We start from the raw sequence: 27499 nt of genomic DNA, 5'->3' as shown, positions 1-27499 counted from the left end.
GACATAATATGACATGACTTCCCCCTCCACATCAGAGCTGGGCTATCATCACTGCCTTTCTCAATCTGATGGGGCCCACATTACTCTCGTCATTTAATCATATGGCATGGACCTAAAAGAAAAAAGGTGACTTATGAGATTTACAATCTATTAGATGAGAGGATGTGTGGAGCCCTGAGGGAAATTCCCACCCGTCTCTGTTCAGTGCATCCTCTGGTTGATTTACCACTGGTACATTCCCATTCCTTCACTTACACGCTACCCGATCCAACTGGATAATTAAGCCAGCTATTAAAGCTAAATGGACAGTGGTGAATGTTTGAGAAGTAGGGCGTTGAAATGCTTTATATTTAAAAAAAAAAAGAAAAGAAAAGAAAGGAGTGTTGGTTTAAATGTGAGGAGGGATTCAAGCAGAAATAGTAAAGGACATGAAGAGAGAGAATGATGGAGCAGACTGTTTTCTGGCTCTCTGATTCCTGGCTTAGTGTTTTCCCGGTGGTGGGTAGCAGCCTGTCTCTTTGGACAAATCAGCCCCATACTGCTTGGACGGCCACTCAACACATCCTAGCAGAGGCCTTTGGTTTTTGCTTTCAAGTTGTTCAGTAATTGATGTGCTTTTTCAAAGAGTATGTGTGTAGTCAGTTTAGCTGAGATTTATTTTCATCATCATCTATTTTTGAATCAGGGAAAAATACAAATATCTGGTGTCAGATGTGCTATATAAATCTGATCATGACCTGATATATATTCAAAAGTTAAATTAAGGTCTTTGGTCTTTAGGGAACACAAAAGCTCAAAAAAGAAGAAAGGACCAAGGCACACTACTGTCAAAGACTTAAAAGACATTACCAGAAGGATATTTCATTGTGAATTCCTCAAAACACTGACAATGCTTGTGCATGTTAAGATAAAGATGGGTTACAACCCACACATGGCGACACAAACAAACAGAATGGCTGTTTGTGCAGCTATAGGCGTGGGTTCTAGCCATCTGATTAAAGGCTTTTTAGCTTTTTCAAGAAAAGTGACCTTTGAAGAAAAACCAGAGAACCAGGAATGCCATTAGAAGAAAAACTGAGAAAAATAATGTAATTAGTAAAAGGAGTTATCTGAGATTTAGGTACATTTTTTGTTCTTGTTCTTCCTGAGAGCTAATCTCAAATTTGTTTGTTCAATTTAAGGCTAGCTAGTTTAAAAAAGGCACAGGGGGAACCAGACACTTTGATCCAAAGGCCACAATAAAGCTCACTAACGAACATTTTAAATACAGTGGCGTGGTATTGATCTTCTTAACTAACAAGAAAGCATACAAACATAATCCATGATCCCAAATAATCCGGTATTCCTTTAGATACAGTTTCTGCATGTGCATTTTGGAAATCTCAGTAACAGAAAATGAACAGCTACATTACGAATGTACCTGATGTGTTACAAATAAATCTTAACCAAGTATATTAGGCATATATACTGTAAATGGATAGCTTTTCACAATGCCCTTCATCTTTTTCAGATTTGTGCATCCAAGAAAATATGCTGCCACAATGTTTTAAACAGCAAAAGAGATAATCTTAATGATTAGTGTATGCGAGTCCCAGTATGTGAGCAGTGGTTTATGTCATATCCACGGCTTACACTTTGAACGTTGCTGGGAGGAAAAAGTAGAGCACAGTTTTTCATTAAACCTTCAGTTTCTTACTACACAAAATATTTTTTTAATCCTGCATTTGCTATTCAAGCAAAATTAAACTCCTCCGGAACGTCTGGCGTAAGATAAATACAACCGGGTGTCAGTAATTTAATAAAACGCTGCTGCTGTTGCAATTCGATTAGAGGTGGGTCGCAGTGGAAATAGAGGGGAGCCCACTGACAGACCGAGGTTACATCCTTGATTTAATTATGACGCTTTATTCTATTCATTATTTGACGAGTAGACCAAAGCCCACTGCCACTACTTTGACAACTAATGTGTGCTTATGTGTAGAGAGCCTGGGGTTAACTGCGCCTTTTAGTAGAATCTACAGTGTTAATCATGCTAGCAACAATATGTTAGATTCACATGAATTCCACAAAAACAGGACATTTGAGGCAGCGTCTTTTGGTTTGAAGGTGGCCACCCTTCAGTGGAATATGTGGAAACAGAAGTCATTAAGCCTGGAGGTGAGGTTTTTTGTATAGCAATAGGTTTAAAGACTGACGTTTGGAGGCAGAACTGAGACCTAAAGTGGGATCTTTTGGGGCTGCTGCAGTATTGTTCCTCTAAGAAGAAGCATGTCACTTTTTTTTACAGCCTATAACAAAAAAAGAAAAGAAAGATGAGTAAATTAAATTATTAGCTATTAAAACAATTCAAACACCTACCTTCATCATTTAATATCCTCATCTGAATTCCCCACACAGCAAACTGCCTAGATAACCATATTCGATTAGCATAATTACCGGGACGTGTTCATCCAGAAAACACAATATTTCCTGGAGGTTTCTTATGCTTCACTCTGCTCGGCAAGTCAGAATTCTGCGAGTGCAGTAAATGTCAACTCTCTCCTTTCTGTTTGTGTTTACAGTCAGGGCCTCTGTCGAACGTGTCAGGAATGCACAGTCACGGTGCTGTCACATGCAGGGGAGAGGGGAGATGCTGAGTGACACTCAGATAGCTCCAGCCTCCCTGGAGTTATCCCTTCTCCAGTTGACTAAAGAAAACACCATCCTCCGCTTGTCAAGCAAAAAATATGCTCCTGGCCAAAGAAACGTAGGGTCATTTTAATTTTAATGACCCATGCACACTGGATGATTCAAGACGGTTTGTTAAAGAGGCAAAAATATAATGAGAAAGCAAACGACGGCTGACTCGATCCGAGCCTGGGAGACACTTAGAAAAAGGTCAGGAGCACGATTTGGAGACAGGTATTAGGAAATGCAGCGGTGTGAAGCTGGCAGAACATGGCCACAGGGACACAGGGGGATTGGGGAATCAGGGAAGCATGGTGGTGGCGGAGAGATAAGTCTCCACCCCACAGCAGGGGAGAAAGCAGCCGATCCACCACACAGAGATGATTTGCCAGCAGCCTTCGCAAATGCTCCACAGGTCCAAAGGCTTATATGGACCTTGCTGAATTAATGCATGACTTTATCGGCCCATTGGAGCCGGCTCATCAGATTTGGGAGAGCTTTCTGCATCTCTTTTGTAAAAGGAACTGTCACCTTCTGATGCTCCTATGTAGTACTGTAGTGCGCAGGAGTTATTCTCTAATGAAGGGTTGTAGTTCCATTTTCTGGTGTAATGGACTCTCCGTTTGCATCTACATGAACTTGAACCATTCGTTTCCCATTGTGTTACACTATGACTGATGAAGTCCATAAATATGATCAATGTTCATCATTTAACTTTCTGACAAAAAAGAGAAGAACATCATTTTACAAAATGAGGAACTATTGCCTTAGAGTGGAAATATCAAGGATCTAATTTAAGTAACACACTATTCATCCCAGTTAAAGTATTGCAATATTTTTTATATTTACAATTTTACAAACTGGGTGTCTGTGGCGTCATTCCAAGAAACAAATGCTGTTTATAGATTTTCAATGTTTACATAAAACATTTGGAAGTATGAACACACAATTATTTAGTTTTCAATCAATTTCAAATAAAACTCCTTTTACTATGAATTGAAGTGTCAGTAGGAACGTGGTTTCCACAATATATGCCTTGTGTTTTGGGAAGGTTTCTATCGAAGCTACCAATTATTGGGAAATTGGATTCCCATTCTATTCGAGTGATTGAAAAGGGACTCCTCTAGAAGGAAGGCTAAGTTTGACAAACTGGCAGCAATTCTTGATTTCTCTCATTTATGTTTATTTCGACACTCGGGCAGAGCAGAGTGTTGCCCACCCATCATACTGTATACATAAAACCACCTTACATGACCCTTCCAAAATGATGTTATATTATTGATTATTCCTTAAAAAAGCGTAAAACTATATGAGTGTTCCTTCTATTAAAGAGAAGATTATTTCGTTTATTTCAGCTCTGCTGCAATCTTTATATAATCCACAGTTTGTGAAGGGTGAATACACATGGAAGTTCTGTATTTATCAGTTTACCACGAAATGCTTAAAACTACAGGTGAAATCTGAGGTTCACTGCATTCCCTTGCTTTGACATTGATAATCAAAACATAAAACAGGCAAGCGCGCTGAAAAACTGAATGACTGTCTCTGTTGTTGCCTCAAAGGTTAAGGAATATGTCTCAGAGCAAGCACCTCATGTTTCAAATCTCAGCACTTGGACAAGAGTGGGTTGGTGCTTTTGCAACGGGTTTATGAAGTTAGGCATGAGGGTAACTGTGTTTGGAGTATCAGAGATAAAGACAGAGGAAGGGACGAAGAATAACACAGAGTCAGCCCGATCACTCACGCTGGCAGTGATGTCGGACACAGATATTCGACTGGGACACAAGCCTGACATTTATCACAGTTGACATGCTTGTTTTTTATCCGAACAAATGTCAAAGTTGACAGCAGCGGGGGAGAGGTTTCAGCCTTGTGCTTTTATTTTTCTTTGAAACCAGGGTTAACGTATATGCTTTCATCAACAGCATCTGCAGAGTGCTGAAGCTGGTCATTAGCAGCATCAGGAGCCAAAGTGCACTAATAGATACCCACGGACACAAAAACCTACTCACAACCATTTAAGCATCACACTCTTCTTTTACTAACAAACATGAACAAAAAACACAAACAGATATTGATGTAATGCTTTTATGGATCTATATTCACTTATGTTGACACATCTCTTCATGAGTCACACTCGATGTTTTGCCACTTAGAAAAGTATCATTGCTACGACTACAAATATTATGTTTCATTATTATGTATTCCTTGTTATTTTTGTTTTGTGTTGTCAATCATTTTTTTCTGGGATGAGTGAATAGTATTTGGCAAGAAATGACACTTTGTCAACTAGATTTGTTGTTTTGAGAAGACTGATGATATTTTAGAAACCTTAAGGGATGCGTTTGTTTCACCTGCAAGAAAATGTAATGACTTCCTTTTTTTGTTTTTCTTTAAACCACATGACCAAATACAAATACTCCCATTGCACATGACAATAACATAAAAGGATGTAGGGATAAATCCCAGTTAAAGCCTTTAACACTGCAGGTGTTTACTTTTACTCTGGCTGGGTGAAGCCCTGTGGGGTTTGTAGCCCCCTTTTAATTGCCTCTTATGTCAATCACATGACGCAGAATATTGTCTCCTAGTGGAAAAACATGTGCTGGAAATGATTGATGGCCAAATAGAAAAAAGGATTGACCTTATATCCTTGGCTTTCAACGATCTGGTGGAAATCAGTTTAGGGGTTTTGAAATTGCAAGGGGGTTGCAGAATGGATGCAGGGAGAGAAAATTAGATAAAGATGCGTGTGGTCGAAGATACAGCATGCTAGTTTTCTAGAAACAATTACAATAAAGTTATCGTACCTTAGCTCGCTGATTTGGTCTTTTATCAATAAAGTCAGCAGTGATTGCAGCGCACCGCACACAGAGGCAGGTGAGGTAACCCTTAGCGACTGATTGCCCCAATTTGAACCAACACTTTATCGAAACTCCTTCTCTTAGTCCGTCAAATCTTAACATACATTAAACGGACACATATTTTAAAGGGGGAAATATTGTGCCCATAAGTTGGCTTTGATTGTTATTTTCTTTTAGATATTTGTGCGTCCTGGGAGTTCCTTTATTGATGGACGCAGGATTGAAAGGGGGGGGCTGATAGTTCAGCGAGCCGGAGTCGAACCCGCCTTCTGGGCATCCAACTGCCTCTATTTTGGGTTTGTACTAGAACATGACATGCTTTATTTTTCAAATAAAACTTAATTTATCTCATGCTGATGGTGCCTATCTGAACACACCTACATTCACCCTTTGTCTGGAACACTCTGTTACAGCACCTGTCAGCCCCCGATTAAAAAGACCAAACTTGCATGAAAAATGTGGCGAAATGTTGCAAAGGAAATACTCAATTGGGAGGGGCGTACCCAAATGTATGTGCACAAGCACGGACAAGCATGTTTTGATAAAAAGAGAGAGAGTTAAGACCTGGCTGCAAGCGATATTATTATCAGCTCAAATAAACTGCAGTTGGAAATCAGAAAAAGACGCTCCTCACTAACCCAGAACCTGCTTGAGAATCACCATCAGTTTAACTTTTTCACAAGTATCAAATAACCAAGGGCTATGCAAATCTGTGTAACTCTTCAATCTGGAACTTTTTAGTTCAACTTTTTCTATCTTATAGCGTCTAGTGTATATCTTAAAGGCCATGTACACCCACATAGGTTATTCAGATATTCTTTCTGAGTAGACCTCGGCTCAGGCTGCAGGGGCAGAACTACCCAGAAGTAACATTAGGTCACTGAACTTCAAGCACTAATAAGGACGATAAACAACAAGCCAACCAACAGAGAGGGAGCTGTCAATCACACCTCCCTGTACACAAGGAATCAAACATAATAAATAAAAGTGTGAGGCTTAACTTGGGTCTGCATAGCAGTAACAGTATGTCACTGCTGTCTTACTTGGTCTAAATGCTGCATTACAGTCAAATAAAACATTAAAATCAACTAAGGTTCCGGTGATGTCATCGCCCTGAATGGCAGCCTAAGATAGCAGCTCCTCCAAAGTAATAGTTAATTAACCGCGTAAGGTTGTCAAATAAAACAAACTCTGTGAATAAGCGACTTGGCAGTGGGTCAATAATGGCAAGAAAGGATGGAACCAATAAAAAAGCCGATGGACAACTTGGAAATTAAGAAAAAACGGATAACGGCTCACCTACGCAGGTACAAGATGGCGAAGCTAGCGCTAGCTCATTGGGCTTAGCCAAAGTTTTGGAGGAGATACAGGACTTTCGAAAGGACACGAAACAACAAATAAGCGATATTAAGGCTGAGCTTACCAACGTTAATACAAAAATAACAGAGGTACTATGAAAGCGGGACTAAATCTATGAAAGTACTGGCATGGAAAGTGAAAAAAAGATAGCAGAGAATACAATCCACAAAATCAGGGATCCAAGAACCAAAATAATAAAAAACAAATTAAGTGATATCCAGGAAGCTTTTGAAGCATTCAACACAAAATTGTACTCTGGAGTTCCAGGGGGCAGCCTTACTCAAATTGACACTTTCTTAAGTTCTATAGATCTGCCGACCCTAAATGAAGTAAAAAATAAAATGATGACTGTTTACATAACTGAAGGTGAATAAAAAATTGCAATAAGTAAACTCAAACTAAGCAAGTCACCAGGATCAGATGGCTATACGGCAGAATGGTATAAGAAATTTAAGGGCGAGTTAACACCGATTATACTCTCAACACTCAATTGGGTCTTAGAAAAGGCTCAAACACCACCCAGCTGGAACGAAGCGATAATATCTGCAATATCAAAAGAAGGAAAGGATAAAATGGAGTGTGGATCATTCAGACCAATATCTGTTCTTAATGTGAATTACAGGCTTTTTACTTCCATCATGGCTGTCACGATCTGTCGGTGTTGTGTTTTGTCTTGTCTTTTTCTGTCTTTTGTTTCCTGTTTTATTTTGTAAAGTGTCACCTCCTGTCTTGCCTGTTGCTGTCTGTCTGCTTTCCCTCCCTGATTGTCTGATTATGTGGCCCCTGTGTTTCCTCCTCCCTCCTCACCTGTATCTTGTTGTGTGATTAGTCTTTTGTGTATTTAAGTTCTGGGTTTTCTGTCTGTCTTTGTCGGTTCGTCTTGTACCATGACTAGTTCTGCGGTGAGTTTTCTGTTTTGTCGTTATGGATATCATAGCCTTGAAATAAAGGAATTTTCAGTTTAAATCTGCATTTGGGTCCTGCTTCCTTCACGAACCGTAACAGAACGAACCGACCCGAAATGGACCCAGCAGAATTTTATTTTGATTTGGACATGTTCTCCCTAGAGTACACTCTTCGGTGTCATTATGCCGAGTGGAGTAGAACCTCAGCGAAAAGGGACAAAGAGGCTGTCCTCAAAAAGGCACAAATGGAGGTGGACAACATGCCAGGGTTGAGAAGCTCATTGCCTGAGTTTGTAAGAGTTTTTTTTCGTAGCCCTGAGGGCCAGCCTCCATTCTCTGACCCTTTCCTGGGATCCGGCCTGGCGTTTGGAGGTCCACGGAGTCTCCAAAAGACCTCTAAAAGACGCAAGGTCAGGAAGCCAGCTCATACTCAGGTATCGGTCCTAACAGCCATGTTTCTGGCTCCAGAACCGGACCATACAGCCATGTTTCCGGCTCCAGTGCCGGCCCCAGCAGTCATGTTTCCGGCTCCAGAACCGGACCTTACAGCCATGTTTCCGGCTCCAGAACCGGACCATACAGCCATGTTTCCGGCTCCAGTGCCGGCCCCAGCAGCCATGGTCCCTGTTTCAGCTCCGGACCTTACAGACATGTTTCCGGCTCCAGAACCGGACCTTACAGCCATGTTTCCGGCTCCAGAACCGGACCATACAGCCATGTTTCCGGCTCCAGTGCCGGCCCCAGCAGTCATGTTTCCGGCTCCAGAACCGGACCATACAGCCATGTTTCCGGCTCCAGTGCCGGCCCCAGCAGCCATGGTCCCTGCTTCAGCTCCGGACCTTACAGCCATGTTTCCGGCTCCAGAACCGGACCTTACAGCCATGCTTCTGGCTTCAGGACCGGCCCCAGTACCCATGGTCCCGACTCCAGTTTCGGCTCCAGGACTGGCTTACCGGCCAACGCCAGCTCCCCGAGTCCTGCCGGCGTACCGGCCAGCGCCCCGAGTCCTGTCGACGTACCGGCCGACTCCAGCACCTCGTCTCCTGTTGACTGTTCAGTCGACGCCAGCTCCCCAAGTCCTGTTGACGTACCTGCCGACTCCAGCACCTCGTCTCCTGTTGACTGTTCAGCCGACGCCAGCTCCCCGAGTCCTGTCGGCGTACCGGCCGACTCCAGCACCTCGTCTCCAGTTGGCTGTCCGTCCGATGCCAGCTCCCCGTGTCCTGTTGGCTGTCCGTCCGATGCCAACTCCCCGTGTCCTGTCGGCATACCGGCCGATTTCAGCACCTCGTCTCCAGTTGGCTGTCCGTCCGAGGCCAGCTCCCCTTGTTCTGTTGGTGAACCAACCGTCTCAAGTCTCCTCTCCATTTCCCTCTCAAGTTCCCTCTCCAGTCTCCTCTCAAGTTCCTACCCGAGTTCCCTCTCAAGTCACCTCTCCAGTGCCTTCTCAAGTCTCCTCTCGCGCTACCTCTCCAGTGCCTTCTCAAGTCTCCTCTCGAGCTACCTCTCGAGTCCCCTCTAAAGTCTCCTCTCGAGTCTCATCTCGAGTCCCCTTTCAAGTCTCCTCTCCAGTCTCCTCTCAAGTCCCCTCTCCAGTCTCCTCTCAAGTTCCTACTTGAGTCAACTCACAAGACACCTCTCGAGTTCCTTTTTTAAAGCCCTCTCTCAAGCTCCCTCTTGAGTCCCTTTTTTAAAGCCCTCTCTCGAGCTCCCTCTCGAGTCCCCTCTCGAGTCCCCTCTAAAGTCTCCTCTCAAGTCCCCTCTCAAGTCCCCTCTCGAGTCCCCTCTCAAGTCCCCTCTCGAGTCCCCTCTCGAGTCACCTCTCAAGTCTCCTCTCAAGTCCCCTTTCAAGTCTCCGTTCAAGTTTCCTGTCAAGATCCCTCAAGTCATCTCTCAAGATCCCTCTCAAGTCATCTCTCAAGTCAACTCTCGAGTCCCCTCTAAAGTCCCCTCTCGAGTTCCCTCTCAAGTTCCCTCTCAAGTCACCGCTCGGGATCCCTCTCAAGCCCTCTCTCGAGTCTCCTCTCGAGTCCCTTCTTAAGTCCCCTCTCAAGTCTCTGTTCAAGTTTCCTCTCAAGATCCCTCTCAAGTCATCTCTCAAGATCCCTCTCAAGTCAACTCTCGAGTCCCCTCTCAAGTCTCCTCTCGAGTTCCCTCTCAAGCCCTCTCTCGAGTTCCCTCTCGAGTTCCCTATCGAGTTCCCTCTCGAGTTCCCTCAAGTCACCTCTCGAGTTCCCTCTCAAATCACCGCTCGGGATCCCTCTCAAGTCATCTCTCAAGTCAACTCTCGAGTTTCCTCTCGAATCTCCACTCAAGTCTCTTGTCCTGTGCCGTTGGAGGTTCCGCTGGGGGTCCTGCCAACCCTGTGTCCTGTGCCGTTGGGGGCCCCGCCGACTGCTCTCCTGCCGGGGGTCCTGCCAGCCCTATGTCCTGTGCCGTTGGAGGCCCCGCCGACTACTCTTCTGCCAGGAGTCCTGCCAACCCCATGTCCTGTTTCGTTGGAGGCCTCGACATCACCTGTCTCGCCGGTGGGGGATCTTGCTGACGCCTGTCCCACCGGCTCCTGTCCGGTCAACACCGGCTCCTGCCCTGTCCTCTGAGAGCTGTGGTCTTCGTCCCTCCTCGAACTCTGCCTTGCCCCCGAGCCGTCCGCCCGAATTCCCCTTTTTGAACTCTGCCTTGCCCCCGGGCCGTCCGCCCGAGACCCCATCCATGGTCTTTGCCTTGCCCCCGGGCCGTCCGCCCGAGTTCCCCTTTTTGGACTCTGCCTTGCCCCCGGGCCGTCCGCCCGAATCCCCCTTCTCGGGTCAGGAGGACAGTCCCGTCCTCCTGACCCCCTCCACCCACCCTGGTGGCCTTAGTTTTTTGTCCCTCCTCCGGTCCCCCTCCACCCACCCTGCTGGACTTTTTTTGGGACGTCTGGGATCCGTCCCTTGAGGGGGGGGGGTTCTGTCACGATCTGTCGGTGTTGTGTTTTGTCTTGTCTTTTTCTGTCTTTTGTTTCCTGTTTTATTTTGTAAAGTGTCACCTCCTGTCTTGCCTGTTGCTGTCTGTCTGCTTTCCCTCCCTGATTGTCTGATTATGTTCACCTTTGGCCCCTGTGTTTCCTCCTCCCTCCTCACCTGTGTCTTGTTGTGTGATTAGTCTTTTGTGTATTTAAGTTCTGGCTTTTCTGTCTGTCTTTGTCGGTTCGTCTTGTACCATGACTAGTTCTGCGGTGAGTGTTCTGTTTTGTCGTTGTGGATATCATAGCCTTGAAATAAAGGAATTTTCAGTTTAAATCTGCATTTGGGTCCTGGTTCCTTCACGAACCGTAACAATGGCCAGACGTTTAGAACAATTCCTGCCTAAATTGATACACAATGACCAGACAGGTTTTATTCGACAATGTCAAACACAAGACAACATACGAAGGACACTACATGTCATACACCACATTCAAAGAAGTAAAATTGAGGCAATGGTGGTAAGCGTGGATGCCGAAAAGGCTTTTGACTCGGTAAATCGAAACACAAGCTGGCTTGCTACGCGGACGACATTTTGTTTTTTTTGGCTCAACCAACAAATTCTCTCCCTAAATTCATGCAATCACTTGAACAATATGGTCGACTGTCAGGATACAAGGTCGATATTGCTAAAACACAATTGCTTACTTACAACTAGCCCACCAAGTGAAATTAGAAATAGATACCCTTTGGCATGGCACACAGAGCATTTCAAATATGTAGGAGTTATAATACCAAAGGATCTTTCAGAACTATCAGAATACAATTCCTCACCTTTAAACAAAAAGATTAAGGAGGACATAGCCAGATGGAACCTAATCCCTTTCTTTAGTCTCAGCTCAAAAATTGAATCCATCAAAAGGAACATACCTGCCAAGACTACTTTTTTTTGTCCCAGACCTAACCAATAGAGATTAACCAAAAACAATTTAACGAGTGGGACAGAATAATATCAAGGTATATATGGCAGGCTAAAAGACCTAGAATTTGTTTTAAAACTTTACAATTAGCAAAAGAAAAGGGGGGGGGGGGGTGGGCTCTACCTTCCCTTAAAGAGTATTACCGGGCAGCACAGCTGAGGCCCATGGTATGCTGGTGCCATCGTACGATGCCCAATGGAAAACCATGGAAGAGAAAATATGATCCATTCCCATACAAGCAATCATAGCTGACAGCGACCTACAGGGCTACATAAATAACATTGCAAATCCATGGGTAAAACTGACTCTTAAAGTATGGAAAACAGTTATAACTGAGTATAAATTAGAGGAACATATTACAATTCTGAAATGGTGTGCATATGACACCGACTTTACTCTTAATAAATTAGACACTAGATTTAAGGATTGGACAGCCAAAGGAATAACTACTCTTTGCAACATAATTAAAGAGGGAACGCTGTTTAGTTTTGACATGCTTAAAGATAACTTCCTATTAGAAAAACAAGACTTCTATCGATACGTACAGATGCGGCATTATGTTAACAAAAAGGTTAAAACTATAACAGAGTCAAGTACAGGTGTGATAGAACTATTTAAAAAGGCATATGATTCAAAAATAGATAGCAAAGTTATTTCATGTATAAAGGGCTGTTGAATCTTAAAATACACTCAACCATATATGTGAGATCCAAGTGGGAGAAGGAAGGAGGGGTTATCATATCTGAGGAGGAGTGGACAACAATATGAAAATATCAGTGGAAATGTACCAGTTCACATAACTGGAGGGTGTTTGGTTGGAAAAGCCTGATAAGATATTTTATAACACCCTCTCAGACGTCTTACTATGGTGGTAACTCCCCAGACTTCTGGAGAAAATGTTGAAATCAAAATGCAAATCATTATCACATTTTCTGGGACTGCCCTGTTATTGAGGTCTTTTGGAGAGAGATACATAAAGCCTTACAAGATATTTTCAAATGTCATGTGCCCATGGAGAGTAAGACGTTGTTCTTTGGACTCATACCTCAAGAATGGACTAAAAAAGACAAATATTTATTAAATCTGTTGCTGGTGGCGAGTAACAAAGCTTTTACAAAGAAGTGGTTATCACCTGATAGCCCAACTTTAAACAAGTGGATGGATATTACTGTCACGGCTAGGCAAACCAGTATGAACCAAAAAGCACGACTCGACAAACAAAGTACAAAAGAAAGTCTTTACTGAAAAATAGTGGCACTGTGAGCTCTCCGTAGAGGTAACAGGTTAAGATCACAAAAAACACTCTTACGAGGAAAAGGTTAAGATATTGTCAAAAAGTCATAAGATAAAGTAAATTCCAAAAACTCAGTTCTTAGCTCTTAGCAAAAAACATGGACTTCACACTGGCAGTCAGGCACATGGGACGAAACAAGACAAGGGAGACAGAATCTATATATAGGCAGGCTAAGGGGGAACAGGTGCAGACAATTAGGGCGGAGTCGACAATCACAGTGGAGGGAAAACACAAAAAGGCATTTCGGACAGACAAACTTAAAATGTATTATTATGTCTCGAAAAAACAATGTGTAACTGTTTGCTGCCAAATGTCAATACAAAATATATTTAAAAAATAAATTAAAAAAATCAACTGTAAATGGCTGCTTGCTCATCATATTGTATTTGATACACTTTGAAAGTTCGCTTTCACACACTGCCTCAATATGAAAGGGAAAGAGTCGTTAAAAGAGTTTGGGGTTTGCCAACTTATATCAGAGCTGTTATTTAGTTTGGTTCCAGCTGCTCAATATGTTCTTCCTCCGGCTGTCAAGAACAAAACTCTGTGTGGGTGTAAATATAATGAGCTGATGCATGTGGAGGGTCTCGTCTTTAAACTAGTCAATAACACCTACTGTATGTCTGTTCGAAGCTTTAAAAATACTTTTAAAGTGGATATAAATGAGATGGACACAAAACACAGTGGCTGTTTACCTTAAAGGTCTCCTATCATGCAAAATGCACTTTTTGATGTCTTTTGTACATAAATATGTGTCCCCGGAGTGTAAGGGAAACCACGCAGCGTCAGAAAATAAAACCCTCTCTCTTTTCGTCTGTACCCAAATCTCTAAAAACGGGGCTACAACGGAGCTGATCCAGATTTGCGTCCGATATGACGTAATATCAGAAATATGATTTGGCTTTACACCCACGGCCCTATCAGAAACGTTACTATCAGAAACAATGCACAACGTGTTTTGAACGTAATATGGTCTTTGTTTACATTAGCAAGCATCGCTAACACTCAGAAATAACTCTGTACTGGAGAATGTATGTGTAAAAAGGCATTTGAGCTCCATATTGTTTCAGAAATAATCCTTGATGTGGATTTGAACATAATATGGCGTTTAATCACGGCAGCATTTAGCTGAGAATCTCTCGGTAGAATTATCCTGCGTGAGCTCCCCCTCCTTTTTTTTCTTTTTTAAAGCTACGGACCCAGAATCAGCACTTCTCTAACAGGGCTGAAATAAATGGGTATGAGGCATGGCTACAATCGGTGATGTGTTTGGTATTTTGAGCGAACCACTTCATAGACATGTTTTTTATATATCTGAGAGCTATAATATATGCCTGAAATAGTATAATAGCATACCTTTAAAGTTATAAAAGTTTACGAGACATGTCTCAACTTCTCTCCTACAGTGGGCTATGACCCACATGGGCTGTGTGCGATTCACCTCGCTGTGGCTAAAAGAACCTGTCACTCTGCAGTGCATCGTCTGAAGGAAACCACAGAGTACACATCAAGGAAAGAGACTGATCTGACAGCAAAACCCAGGGGCCTAAGAGGGACAAAAACACACACACACACACACACACACACACACGCACACACGCACACACACACACACACACACACACACACACACACACACACATACACACATATAGAAGAGGGCTTTTTGTAGGCCTAGGGACCGTTGCATGTATGAGTGTGATGGAGAAAGACTCTTTCATCTCCTCAGCCCCTCTTCTGTCTTTGTACACATAAGAAAATGAATCTGAGAATAACAGTAATGGAGCAGATCTAAGAAAATACCTGAGCAAAGGAGAAACAGAGGGAGGAAGTGACAAAGAGAGAAGGTGAGTGAAATGGAGAAGGGATATGGATAGAAATACCACAATGGGAAGAAGTGTTAGAAGAGTACGGGGATCTTTCTCTCACCCCTGAAAGGAAGTGTCACTTCCAACACTCCGTCCACACCTCTGAGGTTGACAGGCTCCCTCAGCGCAGCCTCCACCTGCTGAGTACCAGCTGGGGTTCAAATATTTCCTCATCTACAATACTAATAGGGAGATTTTTAACATTGTCTTGGAGTTGGTTAAGTGTTATCTACATGTTCTTATTTGTTTCTGACAAGATTTTCATTTTTAACATCAAGAATCTGCACTAGCCTCGGGTTATTAAAGTGGCATTTAACAGAACACCTCACAGCAGTAAGACATTGTTCCAAAGGATCAGCAGTGTAAGATATAACTAGCAGTTCAATTCCAGCATATAATGTTCCAGCTGAAAATGTCAATTAGGAAATGCCTACCAGCATAAGCACAATCCTCACTGTGACTGCAGTCTTAATGACTGGATTTCCTTCATTAAATGCCCCCCTGTAAACACGGTAGCTTCTTATGAATTTTCTTAATTTCACTTTGTAATGAGAGCTGAGAATTCAGTCAGATTGGGGATGGAGGCTGCAACAAAATGTGAGAAACTATTAATCCTTTGTGTCACTAATGACTACACCATTAAGTTGAGAAAACGAGCTGTGATTGCTGTTAAAACTGAGAGCATACAGGATGAGACACTAAAATGTTCAGATAGAACATTATAAACTCTGTGCTATAGTGTCTGCTTTGATTTATTTCATCTTGACCTGAATCTGTCTATTGAACAAACGTGTTGTTTTCTCTGAGAATATACACTTTGTTACACCGAGATACACCCAAACAAATGCGGTCTACATCAGCTGTACCAATAATAGGGTTATGTACTATCAACTAAGTGTAGTTGCAACAAGGCATGCCATGGTGATAGTTGTGATAGTTTTTTCTGTTTTTTTCTGTTTCATGCCTTGCTATACTTCTACTGCACTACAGTGCATTTCTGAAGGATAAGTTGTACTTTTTACTTCATAAAATGTATTTAATAGACATAGTAACAAGTGATTTTGCATTTTCAAATAAAAAAACAACTTATAGTTATCACCTGAGTTCTAAATAAGCAATATATAAATGTGTTATGCACCAACTGCAACATATACAGTAAGTGATGTTATTTACTCAATTATTTAATAAATGATTCTGCATTGGGACATTAGGGAATTCAAAGGTATTTTGAAGAAATCTGTTCATCTTTATTTGGTGTTATTTTTGGCTACAAACTATTATTGTAGCTATATTTCTTTTGCAACTTTCCAAACCACAGCTGTCAGTTTTGCAAATGGGAAGCTTTCATTACTTGACCACAGCCTAAGGCCACGTTTACACGGAGACGAAAACGAACCGATGTCGATATAAAAAAAGTCTTCCGTCCACACGGAATCGGCTCAGGAAACGTGTCCGTCCACATGAGACCGCTCGACCCGCTGGAGACGCTGTAGTACATATGCCGGGCCTGTAAGTGACTGTACTTCCGCCACAAAATACACCGAAAGTAGTGAAGAAGACCCCCCGAGCATGGTTGCCATGGTTGCCCTTCTGTTCATTCTCCGCGGTGGATTTAGCAACATGTAGTTCAGTTCTCCATGTCCACTTGTTGCTGATGGTTGTGGTAGAGGAGCTGTAGATTTTGCACTAACATCTGTAGCATGGCCAGTAGCGTCTGGAGCATGAAAGCAACCCTGTGATCCGCCATTGTTGTTGTTGGCAAAACACATCAGCAATGACGCGAGTGACGCGGGGGTGAGCAGCAGAGGTGGAGAGGGACGGGGCTATGGCGTCATCGTTATCAGGAAATTATCGTATTGGACGTACACACAGAGCCGTTTCGCCCCCCAGAGCGTTTCGTCCGCAGATCTACCCTTGGGAGCCTTTATCGTTTGAGGGCTCCGTTTCCGTGGTTCCGTTACGGCCTTGTGTGGACGAACCGTCCATACGATAGAGAACTGTAGCGGATACAACCCGTTTCCTCTCCATGTAAACGTGGCCTAAATCACAATTTTGCTAGCTCATTTAGAGATAAGTAATGACCTAAAAGATACTGTATTTACCTACATTAAACTCAAATCCTCAAAATCCTCTACATGAGTAATTCCTAACTGTATTTACACTTTTGCTTTCTTCCACCACTTAATATAAGTCCACCATACTAAGACCTCAGTGAAGTTGTCCTTTGGCACAGCATTGCTAACTTAATACAGCATTAGTAACTAAATACTAATGTCATCATGCTATGCTGTGATCTTAGTTTAGCATGATAACAAATGCTCATTAGCAATAAGTAGTAATTACAAAAAGTAGTAAAGATGAAACATTAAAAGATAAACACACTTCTCTCCCATCGTTTGTCTGCCTCCAGCAAATGTTAATCATCTAATGGATAATTTAACCCATGGGGGCGATTTTTGATAATCTGTTTTCCTTTAAGGAGAAAAAGGACACATGGAGAGAAACTGAGTGATGTGATGCCCACGGAGGGATAAAGAGATGGGGTTGGATAAATGACAACGTGGACAGTGAGACATAATGAGCTGATCAAATGATAGTGGAGAATGAAATGCCAGAGTAGTTCAGAGCAATGACAGACCGGCTGCCTTTCATTGGAATAATGGTTAGTTCTGCCGAAACACCTGCAGAGTTTGCTGATCCACATTATCCTTCTGCTTAACCCAAACAGCTCCATCCTGTCCATCAATTCTCTTTCACAATACCTTGGCCTTTTCTGTTGCATCCATCTATCCTCCATTATTCTTTTATCACAGACGTCTCAGATTCTGAATTTGCCTTGTTCACTAAGTCCTTTTAAAACTTTGGTCTTCTGGTTTATTTCTCCATCTTTTGTATGTTCCGCTAGTGCTTTCACCTGTACTTGTCGAATTATCTTTCTTTTGTTTGGTTTAATCGGATGTCCCTGAATAGACTGCAACTTCTCAAAAGCTGCTCCTTCAAGAACTAAGTACCGTAATTAACCAGGAGGTATATTTTACATAATCAAGTACAACAATGGGTGTTCTCTCTCTCTTTCTGCGCCGTTTCAAAGGTCAATGATTGAACATTCCTGGGGATCACACTGCTTTCAGTTCTCGTTTTCCCTCGGTCTCTGGTCAATTTGTGTCAAAGGCATCCAGTCGCTAAGTATTTCCATGTAAGTCCACCCTGCTGTTGTCGTGAACCTTTCCTTCATCTCCAAGGTAATGAGAGGATGACCAGTGATTTAGTGCTTCAGATGTTGGCTGCCAGAATATAAAAACACAGCAAGAGAATAAACTGTACCAATAAGGCAGGCAGTGAAAAGTAAACAAACAGCCGATTACCAGCTAGTCAGTGGAAAAGTCATTTCTAAACCTGATACACAAAAACAAGGTCAAATCCACAAGAGTGTTTGATTACTGTATGTCAGAAATAGAGCAACACAGTCATCAGAATCCTCTTTCTCATTACCTGATGAATATAATTCCATTATTTACATGCCTTTTTTGGCTAAGCAGTTTCTGAGAAAAATGTATTTTTCTAAATGCTAAATGTTCAACTCTATTCCTTTTGCTCTTTGTCACTGCTCACTGCACAGCTATCATGAAATCAGCTTGAGTGAGCTTGTTTGCATGGATATTTTGCCCATGGGAAACGCAGTTGGGACTAAACCCGTGAGATAAAATAAAAAGCTAAAAGCTTCAGGGCTGAACGGAGGAGCACCGATTTTTAGGGGATTAGGGGGATTAATATTGAAACATCTTCAAAGTTGTACTCATTCTAATTTCTCAGTAGCTTTTTGGAAGAATGTTTAAGAATATTCTTGTGGAAGTAATTTTTTAACATTCTGTAATGCATTTTCGATAATATAATATTCGTATTGGTATTGCCATTTAAATGCAGAACTCAGCTCTCTTAAAGGCCCTGACACACCAAGCAGTCACCAGAGAACTCACACGACGCCGACTGTTGCGTTGGCGGCGTGTTCTCCTGCGTCTTGGCCATGTGTCGCACTGGAACACACCGCAAAGACTTCAGCTGAGCACGTATGAACTGCGCATTCGTGAGCGGCAATAACTCTCCTTACCAGCAGGCGGCCGTAGTGTGTATTCGTCATTCAAAAGAGGCAACAACCGGAAGACAGAGAATAAGAACAGACTACGTGATATAAACAAACAACAAATAGCGTGTGCGTTCCATTTTCACTCTCGTCTATCAAAAACATGTTTTGTGCGGTACTGGGGCTATCAGCCATTGGAGTGTTGCTTGTGGAAGACATTCTCAAGCAACCGTTTCACTTCTCATGCACTGATTCGCTAGCTGAACAGCCAATCAGAGTGATTTCTTTGTCCGACTGCCTGTGGCCGACGCACGGCCGATTCAACATGTTCAATCGGCCGTGCATCGGCCATGAAAGGCCAAATAAGCCGTGTCACAGCCGGTGGTGCGGGACACAACAAATTGAGTTTGGGCGACAGGGCACGCTTCGTCGTCCGACTAACGAAAACGGCCGATTTCGGCCTGGTGTGTCAGGGCCTTAAGACAAATGCAAATTAAAGTGTAGACAAAAATGTGGTAGTGCAAAGATTCTGGTTTGTAGTCCGTGTATGATTGAGCAGGCTTTGGTTGAACGCAGGTATGGAATGGAGAGAAAAGAGGCAAAACCTTTTTGCTGAAATGCAATCTGAGAGGCTATTTGCCGCAATCTCCCTGAGCCAATCATACTGCATCACTGCCTCTATCAGTTGTCTTCTTAGTGGAAAATTGATGGAACTCCCTAAACCCCATTCAACCCCAGTTTCCACATCCTGTCCATCCAAATCCTCACCATCTCTACCATCACCATACATTCTACATGGGCTTAGATATGTCTCATAATTATTTGTGTGAACATAACAATTATTTGTGTGTAATATGTGATTTTTAAATGTAAAACACCATTTAAAAATGCATTTAAAAGATTTGCAAACTCACAAATACATTTGCAAATGTAAAACTGATCTGCAAATACGCAAAATATTTTTACAAGTACAAAAAATATCTTTGAATATCTCTTTAACAAGACAGAGTTATCTCTGGGCTGATTCGCTGCCAGCTGCTCCCCCCCCGGACTGGAAAGTGGCGTATAGCCTGTACTTCAACATCAATGCATACGAATGTGCTTGATATATTCTGTATTGAACCAATAAACACAAACTAACTGTGTCACTATAACATGATGATGATGGTGATAAAGAATGCATCTAACGTTCCGCTGTTCATTATAATACAAAAACAGAGCATTAAACAAACCATCATGCTCTTACTTTGAAATCATGCGGAAATTTCGTCATCAGCCGGCCATCACGTGTTTTCCGAAAATAACCGAGTGACACGAGTATATTTTAGCCGAGACCGGCGGAAAGTTTGTCTCAAAACTCTGTTTGTGTAAAAAGACGATCCACAAGCAGAAATGTGAGATCCACAAGCGCATTTTTGGTCTACAAATACAAAATGGATTCACAAATGCCTGATCGAAAATTGTAAATGTTAAAGAGATATTCCAAGATCTTTTTTTTATTTGTAAAAATATTTTGCGCATTTGCAGATCAGTTTTACACTTGCAAATTTATTTGTGAGTTAGCAAATCTTTTAAAAGCATTTGTGGATGGTGTTTTACATTTAAAAATCACATATTACACACAAATAATTGTTATGTTCGCACAAATAATTATGAGACATATCTAAGCCCATAGTTCTAGGACTCTATCAGGGGGACTGTGCCTGTACTACTCATGGCATCACAACCCCCATTACAATGAGGGGTCTAAATGCCAAAGATTCTTCAGTCTAAACTGGATTAGAACTGTTATGAATAACTCCACCACGCCCTGTTGTGTGGAAAAGTATTCGTAACATGTGAAGCATGAAATCACAATCAGATCCTTTTTGGCATATTCATTTAAAAAATATATGATTTGACTGGACTGTGAACGCATACACCAGTTGCTTCTCTGTGGTTTTTCTGTGAAAATTAGTCAGAATGTTTATTGCATTACAAAAACAACATTTGCTGTTTTAACGATAGCCAGGGGTGTTGCAAAATCAGCCGAGACTTAAATGTTAAGGATTTTATGATTAATCCAATTACCATAACATAAATAGCCGTAACATTCTCAGAGATTAGAAATGCTCTTTTTTGGTTCATACTACAGAGAAAATGTGTCCTGATGACACGGTAACCGATCCTTTACAACGAGAGCTCAAGAGCCTACATTCTCATCATACAAGCTAAACAATCCGCTTATTCTTAAACAGTCGAGAGCCTGACATTCTGCCCTTTCCCAACATCCCACAAAGCTTACTGACTCTTGCCAAGGCTCTGGGCTGAATCCCAGCACTGCTTCTAAGCCCTCCTATAAGTGGAGAGGATGATATGCAGTGAGCCCAACTCTGGTGATATTTTAGAGTGCAAGCTGTTAACCTCATGACGATAACTACGTTGTGATCCCTACAATTTCAAAACTGTGTCAACGGTATTAAGCTTGTCTTGTATAGGATATTCTGTCATTTTTCAAAGTAAAAATCAAGACTCTGACTCAGTCACAATAATACTCTGCAATAAAAGAGTCAATTCAGTTTAAATCCAAATTATTAGCCCCGGCATAAACAGATCTATTCTTTTTTGTTTTGTACATCAGACCAAAAAACATCTGCCCTCTTCTCAAGCCAATGGCTCCATCGCACAACTTTTAGATTGCATTGATAAACCTTTTTTTTTTTAAATTCCACTGTGCTTTAAGATTGAATCTGTAAAATCTCAAAACAATCTAGATCCTTATAACTGCATGTCCTTCTTCTTATCTTCCACGTCTGTGTCTCTTTTGTCCTTGCTTTGTCCCCTGTTCTCTCTTGAGACAGTAATCTTATATTTATTTGAATCTTATTGAAGTGTGTAACTATGAACAAACACGTAGAAACGTCTACTCTGAGCTTGTGTGTCGGTTGAGGAAAAAAGCTGTGCCGCACCACCACTCAAGGACGAAATGACTTCCTGGGTATTCGTCTAAGCTCTTCTTGTTTCGCACCGGATTACAAGTAAAGTGAAATAGCGCCCATGTCATTATCCTTCCTTTCTGTGTTGAGTAGCTAGCCACGGAAGAAAAATAACGATATTGTTTTTTAATGAAGCTCTCCGCTTTAGTTTTTTTCCCCATTTTTGTAAATGTCAAAGATCTATTTCCATTTAGATACCAAGCTATGATGACTGAATAGAGTTAGCTGTTTGATAGCCCAGGGTTGACCTTATGGCACAAACTTGGCCCGTGACTTAGGGTAGATGCACCTCTTGAGGAATGGATCAGACAGTCAGCTTGGCAAGAAAAGGCAAATTAAAAGTAATGTTCGCTTTGATTCAAGTCAAATTTGAGGGAATAACGAAGGGATTGGGGCACTTTGATTTAAAATGTCCTCCCAAACAAAATCAGTCCTCAGAGACATGTTTTATTGTGTGGTTGAGAAAAACAACCGTTTGTTTGGGTGAACAGTCAAAGTGAGAATTATTGAATCAGAATCAAAGACAAAATCAATGACAGAACTCAAATGTGTGATCTCTGATTAAAGACGCCTCTCGGATGCATTCATATCTGCCTATGAGCCCAAACTAAAGGATTAATGGATTCATTTTCAGCATCCCTTGGTATAGTCACAATTATGAAGGAGTATACACAACAAATTGAAAAAAGGGACTTTCTTCTTATTAAAATGTAATTGTGAGCTGCAGAGGCAGATTGCAATAAAATGAAAATATATCAAAGAGCAACTTCCAGGTTAAAGACACCTGTGAATAAATGTGTAGGAAAATGATGAAGACACTAGATTTTCAAAAAAATATACAAAAATATACAAAACTATACACTACAGTGACATCTGGCGTCGTTTTGGTAAGAAATGTTCATTTCCGCATAAAAAAGCCTCGGCACGTGACCTCCCGCGTGTGACGTAACACGAGGGACTCAAGGGGGAGAGCGGCCGGTGTAACGTATTAATAAACATGGATCCCAATGCTAGTTTCGACACAGAAGACACAGAAGAAGTTGAACATGAATATTCAAATGCATATGACGGACCACAACCTTATAATTATGAGCCTGCTCGGCGTCCAAGAGACCAGGAGCAGCCAAGGATTAGAAGAAATAACGGCCATCGGAGAGAAATTGAGCTGTGGTGTGAGGAGAAACAATGGAGAACTGGGCAGCTATCTTGGTGAGTGACCGGCATTAGCTACAGAATGTTAACTAACGTCACATCACAACATTGTAAAGTTAGCTATCATATATCAGGCTATAACTAAAGTAACATTGATAATATAGTAACGTTACTGGCAGGACTGTTGATACTGATCCATAACAGAAACTAATGCGAAAGTATCAGCCGTATCTCACGTTACCTAATGCAACTCAACACTACGGTGCTGTGTACCGGAGGAGATACGGCTGATACTTGACGATCTGGCGGAGAAAGGTTGTGGAGCCTCCGTTGATATGCCGTTGTAAATGGCTTGATGGAAAGCAGGTGTGTAGTCGGGGAGGGTGCACAGCTGATTGCAGCAGGTGAGTGGAGGTTGAGCCGGGAGCCAGGAGTGACAGCCACCACGCCCACACAAACAACACAGACAGGGGGAAACAAACAAACACAAAGGAGACGGCTGGAGCAGTACAGCCACCACAGCGTTACCTAATGCAATGTCTTACGGTGCCGTGTACCGGAGGGGAGAGAGAGAGAGCAGCGAAGGGGCGGGGAGAGAGAGAGCAGCGAAGGGGGGGGGAGAGAGAGCAGCGAAGGGGGGGGGGGAGAGAGCAGCGAAGGGGGGGGGGGAGAGAAGTAATACGGTTTCCTGATAAAGCTGTGGAGAGTATGTGCTGCAGGGAGGTGGATGCACAACGCACCCAGGAACGAACGCTAGCTCCGGTCCTTTTTACTGTGGACTCAATGTCCTGACAGGCTGGTATTTTTGCAACCTGCACAAACACAATACTGCACCATAATTACAAATGGTGAAATACAATGTAAAACTACCGAAAAATACCAGCTCCTTAAAACACAACCGCTCGACTCAACGCAACTCTACTATACCCGCGGTCAGAGAGCGGATATGTGTCCCCTGTGTGATGTAATATGACGCGTTTGACGTATGACCTTAAAAAAAAGCCGTTTTTAAGAGCAGAGCTCAAAATTGCTCCTTTCCCTCTGAATTCCTGCCCTTATGTCTCGTAAAACATATCAAATCCTGCATTCACTTTTGTAATTGTAATTTTCAAGCAAGTTTAAGCATAAATGTAGAAAAAATAAAAACCTGCAAGATGCTCTTTAAGATCAGCAGCATTTTAGAAGAAAGGATGATTGCTAAAGCTAATTGGTAAACATACACAGATAAGAATGCCATTTTCTTATTACATCTATTCTGAACAGCAGACACAAAGGCTTACACAATGTCCTTTACACCTTAACTCAAGATAACAACAGATTTTAGGTGACCCCAATTATTCTTCTCTCACCTCAGGCTTGGAGGTGTGACAAGAACAGGGCACTGCTGCCCCACAGAGCCAGAGAGCAGTTCTCTCAGATCTGCTAAGAAATTCAATGCAACACTTACTGTGAGTCCCAAAGAAAAGACCAAATCAGATGAAATGCTTCCTGTCGTGATGATTGTTATTTTCCTATGAAATATTAAGACTCTTAATCTAAAGCATAAAGCCAAAATGTGTATGAATGTGATTCTTTTCTTTACAACTTTAATCCAGATAAATGCATTACAAGCACGGTTTACTGGCTCTTAACTTGCTTTCTGTGTATCGCAGAGGGAATTTAAAGGGACTTTGTGATAGACGGGGGCTTCTGTGACAGCATGCAGCAGTTAGTTGATGATGATGATATTGTGTGAAATTGCTTTTTGATATGGCCTTGAGCGCTGATGCAATAAGAAATCAGCCACTGATGTAAATCCAGCAGACTCACACAAAGGGCTTCACCAGGAGGCTTCACTGCAACAGTCCATTTCATCCACTCCTAACATGTTTCATGCTTTAGTCTGATGCCTCCTGTTGAGTTTCCCGCATGTCACACACTGTGAACATGCATCATCAGGCATGTAGGGTGACAGCACATGCACAGCTGGACACCTTATCCACAGGATATGTTAACATAATGAACACTGGCTATGCAGTCTATGTAGCCAAATCATTTTGAGTTTTCCCCCCAGATAGAATGAAAGCTGCAGCAAGGTGAGTCATTTCAGATAAGACCTGGAGCTTTTATCAGATCATAGGAAAGCAGAGACACAACCAAGATGCAAACAAAGATTAATGCCTCCAGGCATAGACAAACATTTCATAATTAATATTTAGGGTTAGTTTGGAGTCATGCTGCAAAGAAAGTATTGAGCACATTCATCACTGCCTTCCCTTTGGATCACTGTCTGTTTCTTGTAGAGGGAAATAAACTGTCTCTTTTACCATCTCTAATCAGACAAAATGTCCACTATGAAATGATACTTAATATAAGTGCAATCAAAGAATGGTGACAAAATGACTTGAAGTTAAATGCTGCTGTATACAACTTGTTTTTTTGCAACCTGTTAACGCAGCATCTGTCTTTTAGCACTGATGTGACCATTAACTGCGCCTTACTACAGTGACCATGCAGCACCACACACCGCGACAAATAAACCCTAAATACAGCAGTTCAAGCATGTATGCACATGGATAACATCAGTCATGAAACTGGATATCACCAACAGGGTCCATAATGGCATTAGCTTTTTTGTTAAATCAGCTGTTCGAAGATTTTACTTACACAAAAACTCCGAAAAGCAGCACCCGGATGCCAATCTCCAAAGCCAGCTCTCGCACGTTTTTCCTCCGGTCTGGTGGAGACACGTTCATGTTTCTGGTGATAATCCGTCAAGTTAAAACACAACAGCTAGAAAAAGGGCGGTCAGTTTCTGGTCACTTTGTAAATCCACCTTCACAAAGCGAGCGCTCTCCAGAAGCGGTGCTCCCTAATGCTGATAATCACGCATGCCGAGCGCCTCCATCGCCACTTGGTCACCTCCAGCAGTCTTCTCCTTTTATTTCTCGCCTTCGCCTGTCTCCCGCTGCTCTCCGTCTGCTTCTATCCCCTCGGGCGGTTGTCTTTATTGCAACTCTGTGGCTGACAGCTGCTCCTCTACCGAGTGAAAGTCTCCTTCCTCCACTCCATCAATTACTTAAACTGGGTTAGAGTTTGAAGTTGATGCGGGAGAAGATCGGAGGTGTGGGTTAGCAGCAGTGTAGTGGGGAAAGTGATGGGAGACGGCAAAGCGAGGAGAGAGTCTGAGTGTGTGTCGAGTGTCTCTCTCTCTCTCTCTCTCTCTCTCTCTCTCTCTCTCTCTCTCAATCTCTCTCTCTCTCTCTCTCTTTTTCTCTCTCACTCCTCCCGTTGATCTTTGGAGCATCAGAACACACTAGAAGTCTATTGAACACCACTCAGGACCTCACAGGAGGACACAGGATTTAGTTCCTGTCTAGTTATGCATTAAATTGTGATGAACTGAATTTCTTCTTCTCTGGTTTAAGGCCAAGAGACCTCCTGAATAAACATCTCATAAATAATGAATGAAGTACCCATAGTAAATGTGACATACACAAAGCAGAGAAGCACTCGGTCGGTCCGGTTCGCCGCGCCAATGGCTGGTGGGAGGCATTACGCCAAACTGTCATATAATATTACATTGCTGTGCCGAAAGATGGCCAGTTCAAGGGGGGGGGGGGGGGGCTTCAAACCCTTGGCACCACCATGCGGCCCAATCATACAATTATGAAGAATCCAGGGACTATGAAGTCAGACAGTGATAAATGAGCACAGGCAGGAGCATACCTGAGGGGCCAAGAAACCTGGCAGGCACTTCACAGACCCACATGAATATTTGATGCTTTCTAAAACTGGTCCTCGTGCTCTACCTGCCTGTCCAATATTTGCATGTGTATGTAAGTATGCTGAACGTGAGAGAGAACACCTTGTTTGTCGCCTTTATAGGTCACATGCTTGACAAGCTAGAAGCTCACTCTGAAGATGCAATTTAGAAGGTGTGCAGTCTTTCTGGTTAACAAGGCATCCCAAAACTATGACAAAGATAAATGTATACATGCACGTACACAGAGGTTTTTGATGTATTGTGTTTATTACGGCAGAGTTGTTGTGGGTGATGCGCCTGAAGTGTTTGCCGGCTCCCTAATAAGAACAAAACAAAACAACAGGAGATGTGAAATGGTGGTAGGAGGTGAGATCTTACTTCAAAGCTTTCTGGCAGCCATCAGACCTTTTAGAGAGTGTGGCATGTTTATTACAAGCTATCAACATGCTTTACCTCGCTCGCAGCATCAGAGCACTCGTGATTCAGATGATTCACTTTGGTCAGAGAGGCTTTCTAGACCTGCACCAGAGTCCACATAAATACTCAATTATAGGACATCAAAAATATGACTTAGCTCTCTCCGGCTAATGCCATAATGATGTTCTTTGTTGTTGAAAGGGCTGCTTTACCTTTTCATCTCTTATATTTTGTTTTTTGTATAATT

General features: G+C 42.4%; 1 protein-coding gene across 1 annotated transcript in view; it reads right to left on the bottom strand.

The window, feature by feature from the left end:
• Nucleotides 1–26206, bottom strand: part of plpp4 (phospholipid phosphatase 4) — a 95044-nt gene extending 68838 nt beyond the window's left edge. Inside the window, exon 1 of the mRNA XM_079687466.1 lies at nucleotides 25737–26206. Coding sequence (XP_079543592.1) covers nucleotides 25737–25825 — 89 coding nt within the window. The 5' untranslated portion in view covers nucleotides 25826–26206. The remainder of the gene's footprint in view (nucleotides 1–25736) is intronic.
• Nucleotides 26207–27499: the final 1293 nt, after the last annotated feature.

The sequence above is a fragment of the Notothenia rossii genome (assembly GCF_949606895.1).
Source record: "Notothenia rossii genome assembly, chromosome: 6".
NCBI classification, from domain to species: Eukaryota; Metazoa; Chordata; class Actinopteri; order Perciformes; family Nototheniidae; genus Notothenia; species Notothenia rossii.
Note: the sequence above shows the minus strand (reverse complement) of the source record. Positions and strands in the feature narration are given on the sequence as shown.